The 17,312-nt window shown below is 42.7% G+C and overlaps 1 protein-coding gene across 1 annotated transcript in view; it reads right to left on the reverse strand.

The window, feature by feature from the left end:
* Window positions 1-732: 732 nt before the first annotated feature.
* LOC118517205 overlaps window positions 733-17,312 on the reverse strand; it is a gene marked incomplete at its 3' end in the record, with an annotated part of 38,636 nt that continues 22,056 nt past the window's right edge. The window contains exons 3-4 of the mRNA XM_036063166.1: window positions 892-983; window positions 733-804 (exon numbers count right to left, since the gene is read on the reverse strand). Of these exons, the coding sequence (XP_035919059.1) occupies window positions 733-804; window positions 892-983 (164 nt within the window). The remainder of the gene's footprint in view (window positions 805-891; window positions 984-17,312) is intronic.

A 17,312-nucleotide genomic window follows, 5' to 3' on the forward strand; every position in this document is an offset into this window, starting at 1 on the left:
AACGAACGTATTACAGCCAACGTAGCAAATCAAATTTATGAAAGAAGGGGGTTCTGCTAATGTTTTGGGTTCTTGTTAGTACTATTTTTGAGGAGCAGTGTTACTCGAGTTAAATATTAATTCTGCCTTGGAACATGAACTAGGTTTATTCTTGCATTAAGAGCTTTAGACAAATATCGAAAAAATGATCGCCTAATTGTTTTGCTACATATTGCTATCTAAAGACATATCCTAGAATTCTACTCTGCATCAGACGCATTACTTAATTCGTAAACAAAATACATTAAATTAAAATTATTTACTGGCAAAGCAATAAACGAGGCGGTCCGGTGGCCGATGCAACAGCGGCGAAGGACCGACTATCAAGACATGGATAAAATTAAGTTACAGGAAGCCAAAATGGCAGGCCGAGGCCTTTCGAGGTTGTAGAACCGAGGTTGTAGAAGAAGCAATAAATAATTGGCTGTCATTATCAAACTAAATGTGATTTTGTTTTGCCGAGACAAAGTATGCATACATGAACATGTACTGAGACTAATGCTAAAAAGGACCAAGTGCTTAAAGTAAGACACGATTCAATAAACGTGTCTCCGCCACAGACACAGCGACCCAAACAGCTTACTTAGCTTACTTTTATCGAAAACATACATTTTCTAACACTATCAAACCGCAAGAATCTTCGTCCGCAGCTGGAAACGATTCATGGCCAACCAATCAAAATAAAAAACTTACTTGCGGGTGTCCATCGGTAGCATCGGTTTGTCATTCTCCAGTTCGGTCGTGGTGTTGTTGTTGCTGGAGGGACTGAGCGGAGTAAAGCGTTACCGGGGCGTCAATCATGTTGGTGCCGGTGCGTTGCTACTGCGGCCAGCTCGGACAACGTTCCTGTACTGCTGAAGCCAGCAAGCTCCGAACGGTGCGAACTCGTACAGCTGCGGCTGGTCTCGCTCACTCCGACACTTGTCACTGTCGTCCAGTTGGACCTGGAAATTTAGAAGAAAAAAGCAACAGATTAGAAAATGAAGTAACGGGCCGTTATCTAAATGATTCAAACAATTTGCGAACACCGTAAGTAGGGAAAAACAAAAAGAATCGCGATAGCAGAAGGTAAACCCAATTTTAGGGGCTGCACACCTTTTTGGGAGGCATTATTAACAGCTTTGGACTTTCGGACATCCTTTATGGAGTGATACTTTTGCGGCAAAAATGCAAAGGCAACTCGATGTGAGTAGCTTTTGACGTATCGATTTGCCTGACATTTTTCACCATCTCTTACACTAATCAGATAACAGAGATTATGCTCACTCATCCCATGCCGTGATACCGAAAGCACACACTTACTCGCGCTCTGACGTCTGTAATACCACGAGCTGCAAGGCTTGAAACTGAACGATATCGGTGGTCTTTGAGTAGGTCTGAGGTACATGGTACGTAGTTATACGGGCATTAGAGATTGCAAACTCAAACGTCACTTATCGTTATCAGAAGTGTATATTCGCACTTATAAACCCTCACCAACAAACAAATACAAACACCAACACACACTTGATTTGATTGAGTTCTTCTTCAGAGTCGGTTTTCGCACACACATGTTGGTTGTTTGATTTGCAATTGTTTTGTGTACATCGGCCGAGGACAAACAGGGCAATAAAACGAGTAGAATAGAAAAAATCGGAATTGACTGAACCTTCTCACCAATTCACCATTTGCACTGTAATCGACTCTGCAACAAGCTTCCTCTCTATTATTCAACAAACTGCAACACACACAAACGCGTTTTAGGATTATTTTTCATTTTCTGGGACTCGATGCACAACTTTGAGCTCCGTTCGAGTACTGCGACTGTGTCCACACTCAACTGCACGATGAGTGCGCCACAAGCTTATCTTGCGACGGTAGTTACTTTCGTGAGGAACGTTGCGCATAATCCGCGTGTCTCGATTTCCCGCGAAACGTTGAATCATGCGAGGTAGCGTCCAACACGTCATTATTGGTATGAGACATTGCATCGTTCATCGGCCGGAAGGGAGGTAAGAGAAGGGGTGGGGTGGGGGGGGGGTGTAGAGGGTGGTGGGTTAGAAACACATACTACACACGGAGGGATTAATTTTAGCTGAGTGAAGTGTGCACGGGAGAGATAATAAATCCACGATCGAAAATGCATTTCGATGGAACAAAAATATTCTTACGTGCTATCAGTTTGGAGGCAACAATTTACAAACAGTATTTTAATGCTGGTTCAAATCCAGCAAGAGCGATTACCCGTACCCGTCAAGGGCAATGCGATTTAAACCGCTAACGGTAGACAGGTGCAGGGATCCAGATTGAGAAGTGAGTCGATCGCGTAGTTCAAAATTATCATTAACACTTTATGTTATTGATCAGGTTCTACGCAAATCATCTCATGTACATTGACCCTAAAAAGCCAATTTTAAATTCATTACATTTCCATTTGCTAAAGATAACCTGGCGAATTTCTGGCAAGAGGTTCGCAAATATTGGCTTGGTAAGGTTTAGTTCAAGGTTCAGCTGAAACTTGACCACAGTTGGACAGAAAATCAATACTGGACTGGTCTGGATGTTATACTTGAACTACAAATTTTCCAATTTTGTATTGAATATTTCAAAAACTCTCTATTTGAATCATGTTTGTTTGTGTTTGCGCATAACTTCCTAAGTAGTGAGTGTTATTCAAACTGAATATGACTGTGGAACATTAATGAATCATTCATCGGGGCAATAATTCAATATTTGTTTAGAAAGCGACAGAATTGTTTACCATACCTCGTCTTTATAATTTACAAGTCTAGACAACATCAACATACAACATCTGGACCTCGCTCTTATCGCCAATGCGTCAAAGCTCATTAACCAATGTAAGCAATTATCCTCCATTTCGTTCATTTGCCTCTGCAGATGGGTCAGCTGTCTATCAAATGCTCGACTTTCCCTCTGATCTATCCGAGCGACAAAAAGACGAAGGTTATCTATCGCTTCGAGGAACGTGAACTCCATCGTCTTCCCATCCTTGAGAAGGGCAGCCCTGTGTGTTCGAATGCTTCTTTCTTATCGGTTCGCGCTCGTGTGCGAACTATGCCTTACTTAATCGTAGGAAGTTGTCGCAATCCCTCAATCGCCCGCGAGCGCACATGGCTCAGGGTAGTGTCAACGTCAGTCAGACGGACGGCATAAATCGTGCATTGTGTTGTGCAAATGCAACCGGAAGAGCGTCATCCGATAGTGGATTGAAGGACGGATTGGTTTCACATTAATGAGATGAACCGTACAACAACAACAACAATCTCAGTCTTACCAGTGAGTTTGTTTTTTCGCTTCAAGCTTACCCATTATCAACTCAAGCAGCTGTGAAAGAACCGTATCCGCAGGAAAAAAACTCGCGATTTCATTCTTGTTTGCTTTACCCGTTATGCCGCCGTCTCAAGTGGTATGTAGCTGTCTGCGCACGTGTTTGCGGCGGCAGCGGTTAAGGCCGCGCATGGAGTGTTACGTTTGAAAGTGAATGCTTTTCCCCCAGTGCTCAATCAAGCAAGAGCAAAAAAAAATAAACAAGACCACGATCAAGTCCGATGAGATCTTTTGCAAACATCGGTTCCTGTTATGAAAATTCTAAAACAGAATCTGACATTATCTTCAAATATATAAAACAAACTTTTACGCTTGTGTTACGAGTTCACAAAGTGACTGATGAACAACTCTATGTATCTCTGGCGTGTCTCGTTCGATGATCAACACTGCGAGCACTGCGACAATCACAAACACTACCCCCTACTAAATTCTTGGCACACCACCAGTGATTAATAGCTGTCGGAGTTATAGCGGGGAAACGCGACCGTCGGAATGCGAACGAAACGAACTGCAAATCAGTTCAAAATCAACAATGCTAGCTTCCATCCAGCCGCGCGAGATTAAGAATTTTGCAGCCCGCGCAGTTGGAGGCCGCCTTTGTTCTCTTTTTTCGATCAGCCCCTAGGGTTATGGTGCTTAGTGTTCATGGCCAAATTTGTGCATGTCAGTTCGAACGCTTTTGAATGTGGGGATTGGTTGAGCCACCGAACTGTTGCCTGGGTTATAATTTTTTGAACGTCTTAGGTACTTTTGCTGATGGATTGGAATTATCACAATTTATGCACGCACTGCAACATCTAACATTCGATAGTTTCTTATGTATAATTTTTCCAATGAATGGCAAGGTCTAAAGTGAAATTCTTGGATGCATCGAAGTAGATGAAGCTGCTATCTTGTCCAGGTAAAATGTATGTCTTACAATATTTATGAATCTCCGAAAACGCGTGAGTTTGTTCAGTCGACAGCCATAAAGATTTATTGGCTTCACGTTTCACGACTTTATCTTCTAAAAATAATGTCTCAAAGCCAAGTTCCCATTTCCGGGAACCATATGCTTACTGTGCGCATCCACCAAGATGGCAAAATGGAACCAATCGAACGAGCATACTGAGAGCTCATAAAACTTTACCCTCCAAGTCGCGCCACGGCACTGGACTGGACCAGGGATGATCATAAAATTGGATGCATTTCTAACCGGACATCACATGGTACTGCACATCTGGAGCACCCTCCTCCTTGGAAGTGGGACCATAGTTCGTCTGGAACCACCAGGCAGACGAAAGGTTATTAATGCTTTACTCTATCATAAAATGCGATCGAACGCCTAAATGGAGCACGGATGGGAAAAGGTGCCAAGGGGATTGCGAAGAGTAAAACAAATTAAGCCAAGCCGATTTGACCACCTCCTCCCCCGATCTACCACCACTCCCCCCTTCCTCAACCGTATAGCCCAAAATAGTTTTCAAGGCGAGCGACACTTGGACTCCGCAACGACACACGGTGTCGATTTATTGGACGTGATTCTTTCCGTGGCCACTGTGTGACGGGGTTTGGGTTTGCTGTACATATTTATGGACACACCCTTTTGTTCACATTGTGCGCAGATCAGCGGCATCTTTTTGGGAAGATGTACCAGTCGCATATATTAATCCAATAAAGCGAAACCTTAATTCCTGCTGCAAACTATATGCATGCAGCGAAAAAAGGTTTGATTAAGATAGTGGCTCATATTCTTCTCACTAAAACCCGTCCCGAAACAGATGCACCGGTGCTACAAATCGGTTGCAATAGGATGTCTCTCCAAACTCTTCCGCTATTCTCTTTACCGTCCAGCAACGGCTCACTAATGGGTCTCGCGAATAATAAGCCGATCGCTGATTCAAGCTTCATACCTTATGAGCATCTTTTATTACAGGTTTCTTTTAGCACCACTCAGGACTGAAGTGCATTAGAAACATATAAACACATACATTTACGCACAAGTCTTCGGAATCAACCTAATTGTACGCGGTCGGTACAGTGATAAATGAGAGCACGAGATCTTTGTTTGGAGCAGTAGAGAGTTGAAATGGCGAGGTACTAGGCAACGGGGACACACAAAGGGAAACATGGAAAAACACAGCGAAACAAAGAGTGCCGATCATAATTACTTCTCTGCAAGCGTTTATAGTAAAATTGTTCGAAAATCTTTTCACATGCACATGGACGATTGAGTGAGTGAAGTCATGGGAAAAAAATGAAACTTTTAAAAGAGGTTACCAATCAAAGACGCACCATCAATCACTCAGTCCCCTGGAAAGCTGTACAGGGATTGATAGCGATTTTAAGCTTAACTGAAGAGATTCTAAACACCAAGTAATATGCTTATGTTAAATTATTTCTTAAGTTATGGAACCGAGCACTTCCCCTGTTGTCCAGTTTTACATTTGTCTAAAGCTTGTTTGTCGCGCAGGAACAGTTTATGAACATGCAACTTTTAAGCTTGCTTCCTACGCATATATGTAGCACTGCCGCGTAGGGGCGAATGTTCGCTGGAGAGTTCTATCACAGCTTTAACAGCGAAAAGAGGTTCTGCTCGAAACAACCACAACGTGTGCGAAGGCGAATATTTCAAGGCACTCCGTTAGCGTTGCTCTAAGACTTCAAACAGGCTAGCTGCAATGTGTGAAACCCTGCAACACGTTCCCTTTGCGCAGGAGTTCCATGTCGGAGTGCGTTGGTTGCTGCTGCTGGAGGTGCACTCCCGCAACTGAACAAGACAGACCCCGTCTCAAAAACTTGATTCTCGGCATCTTAAAACTGGTTCGTTTACTTTATGTCAGCTTGAAGGAAAAAAAATATCAAGCATTACAGTTATAGCGAAAAGCAATTAGTACTTGTTAATAAATTGCGTGGTGTAGATAATTTTACGCTTTTGAGTTATCCAGGGAAGAGATTGGAGACCTGGCTATGCAGGCAAGCAGGAGAGAGAGAGAGAAAGAGGGCTAATTGTAAACAATTTTCTTGTAATTTCTTGAATTTCAAAGAAAGAGCTATGGTTTAGATAGAGCGAAATCTTAAAAAAAGATGACTTCTATTCCATCCAGTTAAGATCCAAAGTGCTTCTTTGCTGTTTATTACGCTTCAACGCGACTCTTGGCTATCTGCCATCCCAAATCGTGTAGGACTTTATATTGGTCCTCCGCAAATTCATAGCAAGCTAGTGGCCAGTAAGCGCATCATCGCCACAAGTGCACAATTTAAGCCTACTGCGCTGCGAGTCCCAAATAATTAATTCCACTTGCAAGACATAAACCTAGACACGCATTCTGGTGCCAAAATAAACGCATCTCCATTTAACTTATGCGATTCTAGACTGTTGAGAGACGAGCCACAGCGGAAAACATGACTTTTCTTGTGTCCCAAACTAACCGTTTCGGCTAAAAATACCTACGTCTCAGACTACACATGTTTACTAGAGCATCTTTACTATCCTCACGAAACACCGCGGCAGGCCCCTCGATAACTTCCATGGATCCACTACTAGCCGGATGTTATGAGACGACGATCGGTAAACATTGCACCACCAACGCATACGAATGCAATATCTTCCAGAGTATAATGTAAACGGAAGGGAAACGCACATACTAACCATGCAGGGAAAATAGTGCATTTCTTGTGTGTTGCCAACATATGGTAAGATGATAAAATTGTTCAACATTTTAGTTTACATTCCGGTGGCAAATCACAGCTAGGCATGCATCGGGGAATGGGCCGAGCGTGGTAATTGATATATTACGGATGGAAGAAGAAAATTGGTTACGCTTTCCCACACGTGGCATCGAGCGAATAGGCGGAGGACTAAAATAAAGGGCTGAACCAGAAAGTGTACGAGCAGCGGAGAAATTGAGCACACCCGGCATGGTAAGTGTATATGCAGGCGTGCATGCGTGAGTGTGTGTGTGATGCTGTAATGAATAGATGCAATTCCAAACAGCCGTAGCAGCAGCAAAAAAAAACAGTTGCCCATAAATTAGAAAAACCCTTTCAATCACCACGGTATTTATAGGCAAGGATAGGTTTAGCGAGTTCCGAAGGTGTGAAGGCCTAATATTGATGAGTACTGGGAAGCAATCAATATGTTGCTTTACTAAGGACTGTGAAATTATATGACGGCCAATGATGAAGTTAAAATCTGCTTAATTTCTTGTCTTAAAAAGCTTGCTGAATTTGTAATTGAAAGGAGCCAAAAGCACGTCAAAATATCTATAGATTTTAGGTCTAAATCTATAGATTTAGATAGATTTAATATGGAGCCTAAATTCCAATGTTGTTGTACCTTAATTATCCACGTTCGTGTGTTATATCCACTTGAATCGTAATACCCCCAGCAATGGCGATCGAATATCAAGTGCTGACACAATGTAGATCGCAGAACAAAAATTTTAAAACAAAACTTACTCCAAAACCACGAAGAGAAAGAACTCCATGACGTGGGTGCATTCCTTCAAAAATAGTTTCGTTTCTGCTCCATCTATATTTAGTTTGGCGAATGTGTGACGTCTAACAAATCGTCGACACAATCCAATAATCGTACAGGGTTGATCGGTGACGCGTTTTTGGCAAACAATTTGAAACTTCTGTCTTTCCGTGTATGTCTGTGTATGTGTTTTTGTAGTCTCATGTCAGTGCCAACTTTTTTTTTGCCTCATCAGTAACGATTCCTCGCGCAAATGCCCAAAAAACACTACCGTGTTCCTCTTCCGAGTTCCTACATGTAATCCAACATATCGTGCAATTCGATCGGGCCAAGATCGTTGCACATGTCGGAAAATAGATTGGCAGTGTTCTAGGTAAATAGGAAAATGCGCTGTTAGGCGAGATTTTCCGCACTCGAAATGCGAGTTTTTCGAAGACCTTCCTCTGCATGGTTTGATTACGGATTCAATTGTCAAAGAAGCCACGGAATTGTTACAAAATTTTTGGATTATTTTACGTACGTACGATATGATTCTATCACACGTGAAGATAAAATCCGCAAGGAAATATTGCTACTACATCTACTACACCCCTCTATCTTACCGGATGCCATTTTGCTTGGGGGGAAGACAAAAGGTATGGCATAAAACCGTACATGCGCTCGAGTAGAACCGGTTACATCATCCGCGGGATTTATTTTCCTAAATGCCAACTAATGAAAATTCAAAAGTCGTTACACTTTTGCCAAATATTCGAAACCGGTGGGTAGGAAGATTTCACTTTCATCCTAACGTCATCATCGGAACCCCAAAACGCACGGAAAGGGTGTATAGAAGCCGGTGGCAGAGCTTCCTAGACGGAGAGACTGAGACATATTTGAATAGCAATGTCGTGGGTCACGTTTCCCGTTCCTACCCACGCTCTCACACCGGCTCGTCTGTAGTACACATCTGTCCGTCTGCCATTTTTTGACACGGTTTTTTCGTATTTTTTTAGCAACCGTTAAAGCAGGTGGACGATGTAGAGGTGTAGATTGGTTCATCATGTTCAATGAGCTTGCCAAGATCGATAAAGATTTTCGCAAGTAAAGCTACTAGAAAGACAAGATATTGAAATTTGAAGCACGTTTTGAGACGATGCAGGACATAAAATTCTTATACTGTATCCGAATCTGTCGCTTGCAGAAGATGAGCTACGCGAGGAGAAACGACGGACGAAAGAATGCTGCATACCAATCAGGTGTACGTTTGGGTGCGCTGCGAACAAATGTTACGGGAATCTTTTTAGCACAACGATGGGAAGTGGAGGAACATTTAGCTGTGAGAAATGAGGCTCTCCCAGAACAATGCATTGGAGATGTGTAAACACTTTAGGCGGATTTTTTTTAACCAGTTAGTACGGAATGTAAATTATGCAATATTTAGAGATTTGCCCGTTATCCATGCATTCAGATAGTTAAAGTAGCTGCCGTTGTTTTTCAATGAATTAAACACGGTTGATGTAATTTTCCAATCTGTGCCTTTGGTACTTTTCCTAATTGGAACTAATGCTATTGGACTCAAAGGACAATACGCACAGTTACGCATGATTTTTTGTTGGGACATAAACGAATCCAAAGGACTAATCTGAAAAAAACTGCTCCTTTTTATTGCTTCTCAAAACATGTCAGTAGCACGTGTAGCTTGATGTAATCCACAGCCCACAAAGCCACACATTGGTCAATACCCACACCAAAAACGTGACGAACACGACGACACCCGGGGTAGTACGTGTCACAAGCCTTGCCCTTAATCGTACTCCCAATCCGAAATTGGGTATTAACACATATACTCACATATCCCCGCGGTGAACACCCACTCGCCATAGCGTAATAATGAAAACGTGATTGGCATACAGACGCACAGAGCACTGCACAAAAAGAAGTAATTAATGTCTTCCGGTAGACCCGAAGCGTGGCATACGATGCATGTGAGCCTTCTCTAATCCCTTTCCAAGCAATAGTGGTAGACTACTTGCCTGCATGTATGCTGCCTCTACGTCATATTTAACTCACCATCAAACCAACCCTTCGAAAGTCCAACGCGGGAGATGTATCAAATTTCGCACACACCTTCAAGAAGGTGCAGACGAGCACTTCGACCTCAAGCACCAGCTGTCGCTCGTCTAGCTGCACCGTTGCCCCCGTGTGTGTACGTTGTGTTTGTGGTGTCTCGCGGTGGAAAACCGTGGGAGGATCGTGTGTGGCACTCCAGATCACGATGTCGTAAAGTATGATTACTTAATTTAATTAACGTTCATTGAAAATACGAACAGCGTAAAATAATCCGGGCCGTGACTTGGTCGAGTAGGGCGAGACAATATTGCAGTCGGGCGGGATAGCGGACCATAACCAGGTGCTTGTTCTAGCTCTCTCCTGCTCTGGATTATTGTGCACAAAGATTGTAATTGCTTGCGTAGAAACCAATTCACTCATGTTAGCGGTAGCGGTAGCGCGGTACTGTGAAACCCTCGGTACCCGTGAACATAACCACTAAATGGCAAAGACAGCAAGATTACTGCAAGGTCGCTAACAACCAAAATGGGTTTAAATTGCATGGTAAGATGATGAACCTTTTCGAAATCTTGAGGCCCAAAAAACGAATACAGTGACTGGTGAAACATGACGTGAAGGCAAAAGTGAAATTACCGCAAACCTGTCAAGGGCAATATTCTTAAACATGTATGAGAAAAGGATTAACGATTGCCAGTCTGACCATCCCATCTTTCCCGTGAGAGGTCGTTACAAAATCAACTTAAAAGAACCCATCACGAATAATTTTTAATAAATCTTCAAACTTTAAAGCTCCTTCTACCAGTTCCTAGGATGGTAATGCTGGCCAGGAATGAAACAGAGCGGCACACACTACAGGAAGCAATCCAAACAGGTAATACGTGATGAGTGTTTAAATTGAACAAAACTCCGCAGTTCAAAAGCCCTCAGTGAACCCAAAAGTTTGCGGCTTAGGCCGCTCATCAAAACGATTGATTTAATCCCCATCTCTCTTTGTTTGGATCTCTTGGAAGAATGTGAAGACAAACAGTTCCCTGCGCAAAGCTAATTAACTATTCAACCAGGCAGTAGTATTAAAAGCATTTTTTCGCGGTCCCATTATATATATGATCAGTATTTGTTATCATTAGTTGATTCTGGCAGTTCTGAATATATCATTAGCTATGCTCTGCAGTACCAGCTCCACCAACCAGGCCATACGTATGGACGAAGGACACTGTTATTCTCCAACAAAAAAAAAAAAAACAATAAATGGGCACTAATTGAAGGCGGTTGAGCGTTTGGGCGGTTGTTAATTGTAAGAATTTTTTCGGATTGAGAGGGTCCCGGTCAGGGAAAATTCTCAGCTGATGATTTTTTGCACTTTCACTTTCCATGGTGTTCATTTCAATCTGACGCAATACAACAACAACCAATCAAGAAGGTGTTGTGAAACCTACCTCGAATTCGCGATGCACATTAACGGTCCATCTCCGACAATTTGGGCACTCTGCAGCTGGTGCGACGATGTTATGATCATTCTAATTAACACCACTGCTATTTCTGGGCGGCCGTTTACGAAGCACACGAAGTATTTAGCCTGAAACGAACGAATGCTTGCCCCTCATCCTCCCACAACGCATCCATTAAACAAGAGCTCCCAGTCAACAGCTTTGCTGACGAAAAAGTTGAACGAACTATCACGCCTTTCTTCCGCTGCGGTCCGCTCATCATAATCATTCATTTTTAGAACCAAAATTCGTCCGCATATGACAGACACAAGCAGAGCAAGCAAGACTCTAAAACTAGTCGTCGTCAGGCCGTCAGTAGAATGGAAATGAGTAGAATGGACGGAGAAGTGCTCCGTCGGACTCCATAAAACAAGTTAGCCAAACAAGACTGTTTTGTTTCATACGTTTGATTCTTTCGCTGAAACTTTCCACATTTTTTTTCCACTGTTTTCAAAATATACATAAAACTAATAACATATTCCGAGGCACCCATGAAACAATCTCTTATTTGTCTGGCTCGTCTTCAGGCCTACAAGACTGTCGAGTACTTCAGGCGGTATTGTTATTCGAGCTTAATTTAGTTCGGTACCAGCGTAGCTAAATTTATCCGATCCACCGATCGCACAGCGATCACAGCGTGACTCACCGTGAGATTGCCAAATGCAACCGCCCTGAAGAATAATGGGGGAACTTTCGTAGCATGATCCGGAGCTCGTCTTCGTGTACCCTACCGTAAAGTACCCGGAAAACAATTCCCAATGGGAGTTTGCTTTGAAGGCTACTTTGACGGGACATTCGTGTCTTCTGCCCGAGAATACTTGCCTATCCATCATGGTTTTAGATGTCAGTCCGCTGTCTCGCCTGTTGCAATAACTACTGTCCGTAGCAGCAAAAGACGAAAAAACCACCAGAAATAACAAGCGGTTGTTTTAAACTGGTAAAAAATTTAGTGAATCTCTTGTAATGTCACTGTGAGCATGTGAGCAAACGTTTTATTCGATGAAAGGTACACGAAACCACCAATCAATTACGGGTTCCACAATGGAGCCAATATCAGATGCGGCTAGTAAAACATGAAATTTTGGACAGAGTTTTGTGAGCCATATCTTATCAAATTCGCCTTTTACCGCTTGTTTATATGTATGTTTCATTTCGATAGCTCGTCGCATTAGATAGCTATCATGAGTAAAGAGGACAAAACTGGAACCGCTCCCGGTGTTGCTTGGTGACATTAGAAAGTTTACTTCTACATACTGAGGTATTGGTCCTTGGGATAAATAAAACACATCTCAAGTAATCTGGGTCTGAGTTATCCGCAGGACATTTATGAGGAATGATTTATCTTCTTCAATTTTCTGTTTCCACTTAACTAAAAAGCGCCGCAAGCACGTGCAAATAAACATAGGTTACAGGAAAAATTAAACCATGCTACAAAGAAAATCGAGCGTAAACGGTAAGCTAGATACGAAGCGCTTCGTTGTTTCACCGCCACTAAATGCACATTACATGCCGTCGTTCACTGCCTCGCCTGTCCGGTCCATTCATCCGTGTCGCACAAGTAATGCATCATGGGGGTAACAATCATAATATGTAAATTCACAACCACACAAACCACCAAGCATTGGGTCTAGAAAATACAAAATTGGCAACTACTGCATGGAGAACTCGATCAGATCTAGTGAATCTTGTGGTCCATAAATGAAAGGGAGAGCAGTTTTCAGCAAACCAAAAAAGGGAAAAAAGTCTTATAAGAAGATTAGCATTCCAGGCACATAAACTCTTCCTGTTATGTAAAAAGAGTGAACTTTATCGAGATGAAAGTATATTTTCTTGCATTCTTACTAGAGAGCCATACTATCTAACTGAGGTATCAGTCTCAATGTATAACGGATCCAGCATGCTCTTTGTCATATCGCTCAACTTTACGCAACAAAAACGATAAAGCAAATATCGTATGATACAAGCATTACATGTAGCCATCTTTTCATTATAGAGCGCCCTGAAGTGCAAATATTGCTTTTGTCAACATACGAAACGATTTCCTGCATTCGTACAGAACTTAACATGCTCGTCCGTCAAGCATGATCATGTGTATCCGTTTTTTAGCTTCCGTACCATACGAAATGATTTCCTAACAAGTGCAAAAAGCATGTACCAAGGGGATTGGACCTGGGAGAAAATGGTTACCACCTTCCAAGAGCAATTTGATCGGAAGCCGTCAAAAATGTCACAATCGGCACGTCCTTCTGTTAACAACATGCGACACCGAGCGGAATCCACGTCACATTCGTCTTATCCAAGAACCTCCTATCATCCCGATCGTCAACATTGAAAATCAGCAACAAAAAACACCAGAGAATATCGCCAAAGCCTCCTCTTGCACCACCCAACTGCGCACAAACCATTATGGAAATGTAACAAATTTATTATCATATATACTCGCTGCCCTTGTTTCATAATCTGCCCCAGTTTCACTTCGGCAGAACCTTCGGTTTGCAATTCACTTATAACGAACGGTCTAAATGAATCCGCATTGGAGAACATTGGAGAAAAAAACGAACTTCGCTCCAAGTGTGCAATAATCCAAGCAATTGGATTCCTTTACGACACATCCTTTATGCTTTCTTCGCGTTCCGTGATAGCCCAAATCGAAACTGAATTCTACTCTCCCCGGTGGATGTACGCCAGGTTAGCAGCAGTAGTAGCGGACGCTCAATTACACTTAATCCAATCAGTGGCTAAACGAGCATCAACTATATTGTGCCAGGCAGAGAAAGATCGATTGAGATTTTTGCTTCCTTTTGCGGTGTTAAGAAGCTTAACGTGATACTCATTGATCGGTGCAACATGTGCTCTGTGAGAATTTGCGGTTGGGATGATTTAATCCTGTCCCAATTTTTCGCAACTAAATTGGATTGAAATGGAGTCATGAATGAGAACTGTTAAGTGTAACTTAATGTGCGCTTCCCTCCTTAACCTTAGCCTTAACCTTAACCTTAACAAACATGCACAATCGATGGAAAGCAATTTGCGAAAACTGGTCGACAACGTTGGGCCTGGGTTTTGTTTGTAAGCGCAAATTTTTATTTTGTCTTTGTTTGCCCATGGAAAGTCTACGGTTTCGGGTTTCATTAATATTTTACCTTAAAAATGACCTGCCAATTTCAGCCTCGCATGGAAATTGAATAAGCTTCTCCGTGCCCCAACGACGTAGGGAAGGCAAATCTTTCGACCATTCGGCATTTCATTAAACGCCTACACGCACACACAACCCGTAACGCGATACGTGTAGTTCGCTGGTGGGCTCTCGTTTTTTGGTTGAGGCTATCCATATGTTTGGTTGAGGAAAATACAAAATGAAAATCTCACCCCCATCTCCAACCTAAAAAAACAGCGTTTTAGGGCGAAAGGATGAAAAACCTCATGCGTGCACAAAGAAACACGAACTCCCCGCACAAGGCCACACTAAAAAATTCGAACGGTCGATGAAACGAGCGTACGGTGAGGTACTGCTGTCCGAAACGAAAGAGAAAATAAATAAAACACAACCAGAACGAAACCATTATCAAAAGGCGGCAGTGAAAACCCCCAGGGCGATAATGAGGAGGAAAAAGTGCGAGTGGTATGAACAAATTCGCATTCACATTCTATTGCGACTAGCCCGGAGACGGATTCGTATCAGTCATCACATTCACTTTCGTTCAAAACGGTGCGTGGAAGAGCAGAAATCGTACGAATAAAAAAACGGAAGCAATACCCCCACTCTCCTCATCCCAAAAGTGGGTAACGAGGCGGGAAGAATGGGGAAAAAGCCGGAGAAGTTCTGACTGAGCGTCTTACAATTCTTCAACAGCGAGACACAGACGGTCGAGTACTATTTGGGGGATATAAAAAACGCAAAATCAACACAACTAAAAAACATAACGAAGAGACAGGCTCCCAAATGACTAGTGCCGCTGTTTGGGTTTTTTAGTTGAGTTTTCCGTATTAAAACAGGGGGGTTTGTACTTTAAAACAGCAACACAAATATTGTCTCTTCGTGGTGAATTTTTCACGCCGATTGCAAAGAGAGCGAAATAAACACCAAGAAAACGTGAGAGAGAAGAAACCAACGCACAGGGAAAACAAACGCTTGCGACCGGTGCTCTACAAACATCAATTCAAAAATAAAAGCAAGGCGATCCTTCGCCACCCTGTGACAGGTGTTAAGGGGCCCGGGCGGAGCGAACAGGAAGGTAAATCGTCGGCAGCGCCACTTGTTTTGTTCTACTTATGTGTCGCGGGTTGGCCATTGTTTTGCAACTTTAAAAGTGTTTAAAACAGCCCGCGATGTATACATTTGAGTTTTTATCTATTACAATTTGCGACTGTTTCGTTCCAAGATATCAAATCGCGAAAATTACGAGCACTACAGAGGGCAATACAACTAAGTCGATGAAATGTTCTTTTGAGTTATTCTACGGATAAGAATATTTAACGGAAAAAGCTTTGTTTATGGTGGAATACATTGAAGGAACTGTGTTAAGTTAAACTCATTAATTACACCAAAAGTTTCTGCATCCTCTTAACCATTTATTCATAAACAGCTCATGGCTTATCATAGCTTATCAAATCTCAACCAAAGTCACCTTGCACGGTGGATTGAATAACACAGCAAACACCCCTGCCAGAAAATCTTTTTATGCCCTGTTTGAGGCCATTTCCGCAAAAGGCTTTTGCTGCAACATAACTGTTTCACTTGTTCTTCCTTTTATTTATAGCTCCTTCATTCACATACTGTTTGTTTATTATGGCAGTTCGTTCGTTGCTTGCGATACTAGAAAGTGCATGGCTGGTTGCAGTTTCCCTGTTGCCTACACCAACACTTCTTTGCCGTGAGTAGCTCTCTAGTGTGGGTGCTATCCAAAAATTCTACTCCAAGCTGTCAATGCATACCGTATGACCATCGATTCCAGTCCCAGAATCGAACGGTGAAGCTGAATCGATACGTCAGCTTGCAGCAAGACACAAAAGAAGGTCGTGTCCCTTCAGGTGAGAGTGCATTCGAGGGTTTGGTGCCAGAAGGCAATGATCCTCCCCCACACGAATCGGGCTGAAATTGGGCCGAGGACAGAGGACCGTGAGTGATCTTCATGGTGATGCGTCAAGTAGTGGAGCAAGATGCACAAGCTGCTCGCAAGGTATGGCCCAGTTTGTCACTCAATTGTCTACAGAATCCACCATTCATTTCGTGATTCATCGGCCATCGGGTGTCAATTAATGAGAACTCGTCTCTGTGGCATAACTGTGAGTCAAGTAGTGATGTTATAGTCAGTTGATGTTTACCGACATTCGTCATCTACTGATTCATAATCAGTCCTTAGGATTTTTCCCGCTCATTGGCTGGATGTACTTTGAGCCACAACGAGAAAGCACAAATCTCGCAAATTTTTGTTTTGTTTTTTGTTTGAGAGGCTTTGGGTCTTTGAGACCTCATTCGCCTCTACAAATCTCATAACACCGAACACCAACTGGATTGTAACATCATTGGAGAAAAGATTGTTGCTGACTGCCGGAGATCACCGCTCAAACATGTCTTGCGTAAACAACGCAAAACGTCATCGCTTAAAGCGTGTGTGCGTGCGTGTGATTATTGGTGCGTATAACATTGAAAATCTATTTTTGGCATCACCGCATCGTCAACGCCTCGTTTTGTACTGAGCTGTGTCTAGGAAGCGGACAAATTATTTTTAGCTATCCCCACGGCTGTCGGTCCTTGCTCAAACAAGATCTGATTGGTACCGCTAGAAACGGAGATCCACCGTCTGCGATTCTCGGAAGTGATTTTTCGATCTGTCGAAGATGTTTTGTTTTAAAGAGATTGGTAGCAAAACATTCCTGCAATAGCGTTGCACGTGTTGAACTTCTTGACATAATTTGATACGCTTCCCTTAAGCATCTTACACCTG

This window comes from Anopheles stephensi, unplaced genomic scaffold, assembly GCF_013141755.1.
Source record: "Anopheles stephensi strain Indian unplaced genomic scaffold, UCI_ANSTEP_V1.0 ucontig68, whole genome shotgun sequence".
Classification (NCBI taxonomy): Eukaryota; Metazoa; Arthropoda; class Insecta; order Diptera; family Culicidae; genus Anopheles; species Anopheles stephensi.